The 12,385-nt window shown below is 33.2% G+C and overlaps 2 protein-coding genes across 2 annotated transcripts; one reads left to right on the top strand and one right to left on the bottom strand.

Annotated features, from left to right (window-relative positions):
* The first annotated feature begins 6,815 nt into the window (after positions 1-6,815).
* Positions 6,816-8,343, top strand: LOC122579415 (protein DETOXIFICATION 56). The gene has a single exon (XM_043751588.1). The coding sequence runs from the start codon at positions 6,852-6,854 to the stop codon at positions 8,310-8,312; it is 1,461 nt and encodes a 486-aa protein (XP_043607523.1). The 5' UTR covers positions 6,816-6,851; the 3' UTR covers positions 8,313-8,343.
* Positions 8,344-9,168: 825 nt separating this feature from the next.
* On the bottom strand, positions 9,169-11,211 carry LOC122578229 (ATP-dependent Clp protease ATP-binding subunit CLPT2, chloroplastic-like). The gene is made up of 5 exons (XM_043750139.1): positions 10,940-11,211; positions 10,813-10,857; positions 10,632-10,741; positions 10,013-10,192; positions 9,169-9,390 (listed from the first exon to the last, which is right to left on the bottom strand). Exons 1-5 carry the CDS (start codon positions 11,146-11,148, stop codon positions 9,233-9,235), a joined length of 702 nt encoding a protein of 233 aa, XP_043606074.1. The 5' UTR covers positions 11,149-11,211; the 3' UTR covers positions 9,169-9,232.
* Between the last annotated feature and the right edge of the window lie 1,174 nt (positions 11,212-12,385).

The raw sequence follows: 12,385 nt of genomic DNA on the forward strand, positions 1-12,385 counted from the left end.
AGAACAAAAACATAGTCAAATTTACATCCATTTACAAAACTTTGCATGACAAATAAATTTAAAAATAAAGATATAACCATAATAGAATCAAGTCTTCTCATGAAAAACTTCCCGATGAATTTTCATTTCTTTCAACTTTGACAAACCGACTTCGTATATCACTGAAGAACCAATGTGGACCATGTCCCACAAAATCGACGATTCACAAGACATAAGGCACACTTTAAGGACGAGTGTTACTCCTGCAACAAGAAGGATTTTAGAACATCCAAAGACTAGTTGACCCGAAACACTTTTACAAGAAACTAAATCTTCTATATGCATTTACGAAAACATGAATACAATAAGTGATATCCAGAAAATAGAACGACAAAATCATGAAATTACACCTAAGGGGCAACACATCATGATTAACTATCATTCAATCTTCTAACGTTTTCACAATCCAACACACCGATCTTTGATGATAACCAAAGACTAAAAACTATATAGTAGGCTCAACTAGAAACAACCCTGTAAAAAAAGTGCAAACATATACCGACTATAATAACAATCATAACCACAACATAATCATAACCCTTCATCTTTCAAAGTTGCATATGAATAATAGATTCAAGAGGAAACAAAAGTTTGTTGTATACTTCTTCGAATTTGTCTTTGAACTACTGTTTATTACTTGATATCAATGTGAAGCTATTAGCTAGTTATCCATTGTCTTAGTAGCTACTTTAGTAACTATGTCTAGCATCGAGAAATCTAAAAATTACAATCAAAAGTCATCATTTGTCGACAAAAAGTTACAACTAGCAATCAAAATATGTTTAACAATTTCCAATTTCATTTTGTCCAATCATGTATAATTGAGTACATAAATACTTAAGTTAATCAGTAAATTCATAAGCAATAACGTGTGATTCAGTACATTAGTTTAAACAATAGAAACTAACAACAAAAAAAAACTGCAATTACATATAGAATCAAATGTGATTCAGTACATAACTTTGGTTTAGACATTTCATCAAACACCTTGTAAGAAAAACTCTTCTTATAAATTTTCAACAACAATAACTAACGATATAACAACTCATCATATCAAAAAACAAAAATCACAGAAAGAAATTAAAAGTCATGGATAAAACAGATTGTTTATCCATTTTCATAAATGAACAGAAATGAACTACGTAAAGTCTCACTTGATTTCCAAATCAAAGTTGATTGTACACAAAATTAAAAATGTGCTTAAGCATGGAATCCACATATATAATCAAGTTTGATAAACTAAACAATCGTGTATGATTAAGCATAAAACGTAAATCCATTGATGAAATTTACGGCGCAAAGCACCAACAGTCACATAAATATAGAATCTATATATACAATCAAGTTTGATAGACTAAGCAGGTTTATTATTACCACAAAAAATAAAGTCAATATATACAATCATGTATGCTTTTGATGCAAACAAAAAACAAAACCCTGACTGTTCCCCTAAGAATTAAACATAAATCTACAAAAAAAATGTTTATCATCTAAAATTTAACTATTCATCAGTTTTAAAAATCAAACAAAACCCTAAATATATGGAAAAACTCCCTAACAAATGAAAACACATAAAAGTAACAATACAAAAAGAAATAAATGAACAAATGATAAAATTACAAGGATCGACCGGTGAAAATCTCGGCACAAGCTGGTTGTCGCTGCCGCTAAGAGGCCGTTTCTCATTCCTTCATTATTGAGAAATTTGGCTGTAAAAACATATGGTTTTAAGAAAGAGAAGAGACAGAGAGGGAGATGACTGTGATAGGAGAGTGAAGATTCGCAGACGGTTTGAGAGAGATGAGAGAGAGAGAGATAACGGTTTGATTAGTGAGAGTGTGTTTGAATAAGAGGGAGAAAGGAAGAGGATAAGTGGAAGAGTGGAGAAAGAGCAGGATGGGCAAAAAGATCATAATACCCCTCCGTGTTTTTTTTAAGTTTATAAAAGTTAATAATCAGATCTAATCTCAGCCATTGATTTCATGTAATGGAAGGCCAGGATTTGGCCCTTAGTTTCCAAAGAAAATCTTGGATGCAAATGAACAAACTTCTATATAGTAATTCTTATTTTAAAGCCAACTATAACTAAATATTGATATGAGAAAATCTCTTATAATGGACACAACATAAATATATTATGTTTACAAACATATACTTACTAACAATATTTACAAATATATGTGACATTAATATATCAATAAAATATTTTGGATTTTTTTCTTCTTCATTAATGAAACTAACAATATTTACTAACAATGTTTATAAACATGAGAGCAAGTACCCGCGCGTTGCGGCGGTGAGATGGTGGGGTGATACCTAGGTCATAGAGTATGATAGGTTATAGGAGTTGATATGTCATAGAGTATGATAGTCAAATGCCTTAGCCGTACGGGCTCCGCCCTCGCATTTAAAAAATTGTCGAAAGTATATCGAATGACATCTCTATTGAAAGAGCATGAAATTTTAAGAACACCCATACAATTTTTATAATTTATCGATATACGGTTTTTGAGATAAAAGATTTTGAATGAATTGGAGGAATAAATGATTTGTGGAGGAAAGAGAAAAAAGATGATTGGTTGAGATTTGAGGAGAGAGAAAGGGTATTATAGTTATTTTAGATAAATATAAAATAGATAGGAGGGGCATTTTGGGGAAGTACTTATAATCAATATTGAAAATTTCAAGTTTAATGTTGAAAATCTAGAGAAAATCTGCTTTATAATACGAGAGCAAGTACCCGCGCGTTGCGGCGGTGAGATAGTGGTGGTGATACCTAGGTCATAGAATGTGATAGGTTATAGGAGTTGATATGTCATAGAGTATGATAGTCAAATGCCTTAGCCGTACGGGCTCTGCCCTCGGATTTAAAAATTTGTCGAAAGTATATCGAATGACATCTCTAATGAAAGAGCATGAAATTTTAAGAACACCCAAACAATTTTTATAATTTATCGATGTACGGTTTTTGAGATAAAAGATTTTGAATGAATTGGTGGAATAAATGATTTATGGAGGAGAGAGAAAAAAGATGATTGGTTGAGATTTAAGGAGAGAGAAAGAGTATTATGGTTATTTTAGATAAATATAGAATAGATGAGAGGGGTATTTTGGGGATGTACTTAAAATCAATATTGAAAATTTCAATTTAATGTTGAAAATCTAGAAGGAATCTGCTTTATAATATAGTATAGATATAGATAGTATAGATATATGACATTAAAATTTACTAGCATGTATAATCCTAAGATATATAGGATCTTCTATATAGTTCTATGATGTATTTCAGACATATAACTAGCTTGTATTGGTTTTGAGGCCAAGGCCCATCTTTTATGTTTTTATGAATAACGTTTTTTCATATATCTTAATTCATTGATTTTTCATCACCATCATGTGAATCTCGGACTAGACACCTGTATAGTTATACACATACGAGATGGGTATCCGCACAATGTGGCGGTGGCGGCAACAGGCGGTGCTAGTGGCGGTGGTGTTAACGATGTGATTATTAATTTTAAAGTAATAGATGTAAATGGTAGTGCACGTAGTTAGTTTATGGTTAAAAGATGTATATTTTATAAATAACTTTATTAAAAATATAATAGAGATATTAGGTGGAAATATTTAAATTAATTAATAAACGAGATAGATAGTTTTGAAAAATATGGGTGTAAAATATTTTAAGAATATATTGGATAGATTTAGTGTGAGTTAGGAATGTGTTGAAAATTAAGGTTAGTTTGTTTATTAATATAGTATAGATATAGATTTAGGAATAAAGGGTTTGGTGGTAGTGTAAATTAAAAGGGTAAAATAGGGATTTTAAAGGTAGAGTGTTTAATTTGGGAGTGGGTAGTTTGTTTATGTAGGAAGTATAAATGATTTTAGATTTATTTATAGAGAAAATGTTTTTTTGATTGATTTATTTATAGAGAAAATTGTTTTTTTGATGATAAAAAAAAAAAAAAAAAAAACTGATTTTCAGATTAATTATTTGACATTTTTATGTTGTCGTTCTTGATGATGATTAGATTTTTTAATTTTTTTTTATCATTAAAGTATTATTAATATGAAAATTTAGCGAGTAGCTAGGAAAACCATACAAAGTCGATTGTACTGAGAGTGAAACATAGGAAAAGTAAAATAACGAATTATACATTAAAAGAACTCCATTGAGACCAAGTGACGGTGTTTGATTTCGAGGGATTCTTTAGTCCGAGAGAGGATGTGCATTCCAGTTCTTTGAAAGCAAAGCGAAGACCAGGATCATTAGATTTTTTGTCATTGTTGATAATGACGATGACAATGACGAAGATGATGAGAGGTCGGAAGGTGGGTTTATCCGTTTTCTATTTATCCAATTTCTTGCAACATTGCCAGATTTGGTTTAGACTCATTTCTAGCTTCCGACAGAAGTGACCTCACATGGCCACTTAACGGAACTAATCCAATGGAAACTATTTTTAGATCAATAATGAAGCAAAAATGAAACAGTAGGGACCAAAGATGTAAACTTGAAAAGTTAGGGACCAAAGATGTAAACTTGAAAAGTTAGGGACCATTGATGTAAACTACATGGAGCAACTGTGTAATCACAAAACCTTTTTAATTTCTTTTTCTGTATTACATGAGTGATTCTTTTGCTTTGTGCCATTGAAAAACTGTTGGGGTGGGGATCGTGAAGCCTAAAGAGATTAAGACACACAAAAAGTTCCACCTGTGGTTGCACTTATAAAGATTATTGCATGATTGCCAAGACAAACCACTTATATTTCTTCTACAATCATATTCTAACATTATACTTTTTGAGTCTTTTAAATTGGGTATCAATATCATCATGAGAGATAGGATTTAATTATTATTAGATACACTATAAACAAACTAGTGATTGGTTTAAATCACAAAACCGAAAATGCATATATATAATATGCAGAGAAAAACTTTTTGAGACCAAAGTAACAACAGTTTTATATTGTGACTAGCTAGCTCGTGAACTACTGACTCGAACCAACTAAAAGGATCGGAGACAAAACTAATATGGTTTTTATCACGTTAAATGTTTAATATTAATTATAGGGTCAAAGCATTACTAATTAAAACGAGTAAATATCAAACAGTATTTAATTAACGAGAACGTACAATATATCGGTGCCCCCAAAATATCTACGTCTCGATCCGTCTCAATTAAGGGCACCTTGTGGAAACGTACACAAATGGATCTATAAGTATGATATAATAAATTTGAAAGTCTCATACACCTTATGTGAAAGTGAAACATAACTTTTAACTTAATTAAAGCCAATAATTAAACAAAATATGAACATATATATCATTATCATAAAGATATATATGTAAATCCCTAACCTTTGTTTATGATTCAACGCGCGTATCGGAACTTGGAGAGATATGCATACTTTGGTTATTGGGGATCAACTATTCTATTCTAGCTTGATAAAATACTCGAATATTATTCAATTTGATTTTGAACATGAGGATAAGTAAGTAAAAGTTGTTATGATAATATATGTTCAATTAAATACTTCGTAAGAATGTTCATCCCAAAAGAATATTATCATCAATATGTTGTGTGTAGATTTGAATAATATACAGATTCTTTCCCACTGATAAATCTTTATATATCATATATATATATATATATATATATATATATGTTACAAACCATTAAAGTCTATTAACATTACAAAGTGGGTATTGCAAGTAAGGTAGGAAGTGGCATCGTTGGTAACTTAAAAAGTAGCTAAAAGGCACTTGCATTATTATTATTATTGCATACATTTAGATAAGAGAAAAAGGATTTAATTCCATGTATTGTCATTTTTAATTAGAGAAATACATCGAACCTGATGATTACACATGTATTCTTATCCTGCTAAAACCTAAGTTTTATATTTAGCAAGAATAGTTCGCTACTAACTACCTATGTGCAATAAGACTGTAATATAATCAACTAGTTTAATTTGCTACTTTAAAGAGGATTTTATAGTGTCTAAGTTTAATACGCCTTTTCGCGCACCACAGATAATTAATACGCCTTTTCTCGCGCGCCTTACTTTAATTGGCTGATCCTGAAAAGGTTATAAACGTTTTTTTAACTCAAACGGATCGATATGATAACTAAGTTTACTTCCCACCATAATGAAGATATCGATGGCAACAATGGAATCATGTGAATGGTACATACCAAATTAAGGTTTGTGTTAAAGATATTGTTCCATTATGACTTTACATGTATAGGCCGGTTGCCTAACAACGCATTTTGCACTCTAAAGAATTAAGCTAGGCCGGGGTTGGGTTCAAAAATTAACAAAAAAGAAACATATTACATATGATCAATGATTAGGTACGTACGTAATATACGTAGTTACCAAACGCAAATTGAATGGCTCTTACCCATGAATATAACGTGAAACGGAAATTAACAACTTGTTTAAACCATGATATATATCTGACTACTGTATGTATCACGTTAATGACAACTGCTACTTTGTAAACAAAATGATACAAATATCACATAGCAAACGTTTTTGACTGCAATTCTTATTAAGCTTTTTCAACTTTTTTCACATTTAACAACATTTAGGTACAAAAAGTTAAACAAGCAACACATTGGAACGTAAGCCAATTAAGACTCATTTTTAGTATACTTTGGAAGTTTATTGACAACAACAAAGCCATGCACCCAATTGCAGTTGTCACTCCCATCTCTCTCTCCCTCTATATATATTTATAGCTAGCTTTCACTTATATATATATTTTTTTGTTGTCAGAACTCCAAATATCCAAAAAAGATGGAAGAAGATATTCCCCTCCAACCGCCAAAAAAGTTCATCGAAATGGCACTTTTGGAGCTGAAAACGCAGCAAGTGATTGCATTTCCATTGGTGTTGATGAACTTGACATGGTTCGCTAAGATAGCCATCACAACAGCGTTTCTTGGCCGTCTTGGCGAGCTTGAGCTAGCTGGTGGGAGTCTCGGGTTCATGTTTGCAAACGTGACCGGTTTCTCGGTCTTGAATGGTCTATGTGGTGCCATGGAGCCCATTTGTGGTCAAGCTTATGGAGCCAAGAATTTCAAGCTCCTTCACAAGACTCTTGTCATGATGGTTTCTTTGCTCCTAGTAGCATCACTCATTTCTTGTTTCTTGTGGCTAAATGTTGATAAAATCTTGATTCATTTCGGCCAACAAGAAGATATATCTAATGAAGCAAAGAGGTACTTGTTTTTTCTCCTCCCTGATTTGATCATCACCTCATTCTTGTGTCCTCTTAAATCCTATCTAAGTTCACAAAGTATAACGGTTCCAATTATGTTCACTTCCGCTCTCGCGGTGGTTCTTCATGTGCCTGTCAACATATTTCTTACAAAAACTAGAGGTTTCGAGGGTGTGTCAATGGCCATTTGGATCACCGATCTTATAGTGGTCATTCTGCTAGCAGTCTATGTGGTGGTCGTAGAGTTGAGAAAGGATGGCACATGGAAAGAAGGCGGGTGGAGTCATCACGGGCTTAAGGACTGGAATCGGTTACTGAGACTTTGTGGCCCGTGTTGCCTTACTACATGCCTTGAATGGTGGTGCTATGAAATTTTGGTCTTGCTAACTGGGAAGCTCCCAAATGCCAAACAAGCACTTAGCATCATCGCAATTGTGCTCAACTTTGACTATTTGCTTTTCGCGGTGATGCTTTCATTAGCCACTTGCGCATCTATCCGTGTTTCAAATGAGCTTGGTGCAAACCAGGCGGGTCCTGCTTACAGGTCGGCATATATTTCATTAGCATTGGGCTCGGTTGCAGGTTTAGTTGGAGGTGCAGTCATGGTGTTGGCTAGAGGCAAATGGGGTGGCCTGTTTACCCATGATAAAGGCATTTTGAGAGGTGCAAGTAATGCAATGTTGTGGATGAGTCTGTTGGAGGTGGTGAATTTCCCACTGGCGGTTTGTGGTGGCATAGTGAGGGGAACTGCCAGGCCATGGTTAGGGACTTATGCAAATGTGGCAGGCTTCTACTTATTAGCATTGCCTATAGGGGTGGTTCTAGCTTTTAAGGTGCATATGGGACTCCACGGACTGTTAATAGGTTTCATAGTTGGAGTCGTTGGTTGTTTAAGTTTGTTGTTAGTGTTTATTTCTAGGATTAATTGGACCGACGAAGCAGGCAAGGCACAAAGATTTGCCGCTGAGTCGGTTAAAGATAAAAGCATTGTCAAAACATGTGAGACATCTCACCAAGATTGTACATCAAGTTTGTAGTAATAATTTTCTTGCATTTTAGCAGTTTCAAGACTCGAGTTCGTGGCACCTTCATCATTAGTAACCTCCTAAAATTACAATTTAGGATACTGGTCGCTGCATTACACACTCCAAGTCCCCACTAAACCGCCCGGAAAAGAAATAGAAGATTAGGAACACTACTACTTGTTTTTCAAATCCAAGGATAACTCCAAATAGTATGATTGTCCATTTGTGCACTATCAACTAGGATTAGCATTAACATTAGATAGATGTTACAAAGAAAGCATTAACGTTAAGTTGGGCCCGCAAATGATCATCATTATTAAATGACTAAGAATGGTCATTATGTGGGTGAGAATAATTGAACAATTTATAATAAGGCAAAAAAAAAAAAAAAAAACTACAAGTAGAGATTCCACTACGTTATACCCCTTTCAAGTAATGCCTTTAATAAAAAACTCTTGCCATAAAAAACGTATCTAAAACGAACTCAATTTTTTGACTTGTAGAAATGTAGCATATAAAATGATACTTCCTAAGTTAATGCATTGGTTACGTTCCTTGCAAAAAAAAAAAACATTGTGTAGAATTACAGTAGTTATATTGTCATTTTATATGTTTTAACTTCAATCATCAAGTCAATAGGATTACAAGTTTCATGACGTGGTTTGCAAGTTCTCATCTCTTCCATGTTTCGGCTCAGTTCATATTTGTAAACTTAAATGTAGCCTCGATCAATGTATTGTATCGGGAAAGATGGTCAGTTTGACTCGCAAGAAAAACTTAACAAAAGAAACTAGTGGAGCTAATTTTGATTCTGGGCTTTCTAAGGGTGGACATAGATAGATAAAAAATTATCACAGCTGGAACCTGATTAAAATTAAATGGTGATTCATTTGGAAGGGAAAGAGTGATAACAATGCATGCTGGAGAAGAAGTTAATCTTCAACAAATCCAGGTTTAGAAATTAAAGAGTGAAGTTCTTTTGCTATGTCATCATTGAAGCCAAGAGTAACCATTATTTTGCACCCTGCAGCTTCTTTCTCGGACCATACTCCAAGAAGCAGGTGACAAGTTGTAATTTCCCCATCATCACCTACATTTATCCGTGTATTTTAAAGAATGATTCAACTGTTTTGGATAATTTTTTTTTTTTTTAATTACATAACAAATTACAAGTTCAAAACTATAAAAGAAATGATCCTGTGACAATGTGTGAAGTCATTTAAGCTCCAAGTGAAGGGGAGGGCAGTTCAGGTTATATAATATAAATGTCACAATATTTGTTTTTTACACATACATACATCTTTTCCCCCGGACTTTACTATATGAGTATTTGACCTTAGTTTATCAGAAAATTAAAACCATAACCAAAATTTACCCAAACACACAAATCTGATTATTGCAGGTTCAAGTTGCAAAAATCAGTTCAAATGCACATTCAATGATTCCTTTTTTGGGGAACATCTCTTGCATTTGGCAGAGAAATGGATTACCAAATGTTCCTAAAAAACCATCTGCTTTTTTTTTTTCTATTTTGTGAAGTGGGGATTTGCGTGTTGTTTATAAAGTATCCAAAATTATGTCTTAATCACATTTTAGATTTCAAATAGAAACTTTTTTGGGGACAAATGGTAGTAGCAAGATAGGTCATGACTGATAAAAAAAAAAAGAAAAGAAAAAAGAAGAGCTCTGGGGGTATAATAAGCATAGCTTGCCTGATTTAAGTTTTTCATCAACAGCCCAATCCAAGGCCTTTTGGGCCGCTTCAGTTAGAGGAGGATGCTCGGGACTGAAAAAGAAATAGTCAGGCTTTCCGATCAATTTGATGGCCTCCTCCCTCACTTTCATTAATGTGAAGCCATTTGCACGCAAGAGTTTTGAAGCACGATTCGTCCCTGCAAATGAACAAAAGTAGGAATCCACTGTTAGAAAATTGCCAAAATGCCTGATTGCCAATTTTAGCTAGGGTGTGGCAGGCACCAAGTAAAGTAAAGGGGCGCTTGAATGGATCGACTTGCAATAATCAACTTTGAGTGTTCAGGTAAACTGATTATGATTATCAAATTATAATCAGATGGCGTCACAAGAATCGGATTGGGACAACCAGTTTAGAACTTGCTGTACAGTGAAATGATTTCTAAGTTTAAGCAGCAAATTATCTGATTATGGTTGTTTGCGTCACTACAAAGAGTGTACATCCAAAGACTGGAACTCTTGTACTTGAAAAAAAGTACAAGAAATCAGGTAAATACTAAAAAGAAGCCTAAACAGAGGTGGGCTGATAAGTGTAAATGTTTTGCAAATAAAGCGCAATATATGTAAAAGAAAAGGTACCCTCAACCAAAATTCCCATGAGAATAGCCTCGGTACCAGTTGCGGAAAACTTGAGCTTCCTCGCTTCCAACTCCCCCATTGCAAATGCCTTTATTCCTTTCAATGACCACCTATTTTTCAAATAATAAATATATCCAATCCTATTTTTCAAATAAATTCAATCAAAATTCAATTTACTCACCCGGCTGCTTTCTCAGTACTCGTAGATTTGAACCTTTCAGGATTCCTGCATATATTTTCATTTATAATTATAAAATAATTCTCACATCCCCAAATATAATAATTTATAATTTCAGTCAGAAAATTACGCTGTTGGGAGACTGAAAGTAATGGTGGCGGATACGGGTCGGGTCTTGGATGAGGCGGGTCGCAGATTCGAGTAATTAAGGGGGAATCTGATAGTCCCTAACCATTGACTTTGTTGTAACATGTTTATTTGGGTAAACGGGTCGGGTTTTTTATAAACAGAATCATGATGGCAACATGTAGCAGATGAAAACAGAGTGTGTGACCCCATTCTCTGGACTTGAAACAAATTTAAGCTGCTCAACCAATTTTTTAGGTGAGGCTAACCACTTTTGGATAGGGAAGACACCAAGGAAAAATCAATACGACGTCGTTAGATGCACAAATCTAAATTCTCCCTACTACTTTTAACTTGGGCTTCTCAAATTTGGCCCAAAGACATTGGTGCATTTCATTCGTATTTGCATCTCTCTTTCAAAGTTAATGACTACTCTCATTTTATTTTATTTTTAATGGAAAGTATAATGATTTAAACTTAAGTATTGAAATCAAAGTAGAACATAAGTGATAAGATCACACACTCAAAAGATAAATCGTTGAAACCATGAAGATTCAAGATTCGATCTCAGGTCTCAAAGCTAACATCCTTTCCACTGGTTCCCTAATGATTATAACTAATGTCATTTTACAACCCGAAGTGACCACGGATTGTTTTTTTCTTTCTTCAAATAATGGATCCATTTCTTATTCTCTAATTACTCCAAATTACCATCATATTGCATTATCTAACAAGTTTCTCCCACTTGTTTGAGCCCTAAACACAATTGAGAAATCCCGAACACAACAAAACGTAATAGTTTTGCTTATTTTTACCATTCTCTCATAAGTTTTAATAACTTGTTAGATATTAATAATTATTATCTTAATCAGCAATATGTTTTTATTAATAATAGATATTAGCGAGCGCTAGAATGGGTACAAAGAAGCAAATGTTACAATATCATTAAATATTGTGAGGGATAATCCTCATAATTATTAGATGAAGACATATGAAAAAAATCAGAAGGCAAGATTAGAAAAGAAAATCAATATAATCCACGTGTTAACATCTAATATTTTTATGATGATTTTTAGGTTAATTCTTAAGAAGATAAATCAATAATGTAGACATTAATGTACCATGGACTAATGGTATATGAAAGTTGATCATTAATGTAGACAATTTATGCTTTTTTTTGTTGTTAGTGACTTGGGACCATTGCTTGGTTTCCTTTGCTTTCGTTTTTTGAATGAAGTTCTTAAAACCCAAACCGATTTTAAATTAATCAAGACGAATGTTTATTGCTTAATATCAATCTTCATCTCAAATGAAAACAATGAATATCAATATTACATTTAGAAAATGTTAAATGAAATATTTATGATTTCATTTAATGTGCATAAAAAAATTATACATTTTCATATTAAAAGTTCAACTTCTAACTTTTATAGTAATTTACAACTATATA

This window comes from Erigeron canadensis, chromosome 8, assembly GCF_010389155.1.
Source record: "Erigeron canadensis isolate Cc75 chromosome 8, C_canadensis_v1, whole genome shotgun sequence".
Taxonomy (NCBI): domain Eukaryota; kingdom Viridiplantae; phylum Streptophyta; class Magnoliopsida; order Asterales; family Asteraceae; genus Erigeron; species Erigeron canadensis.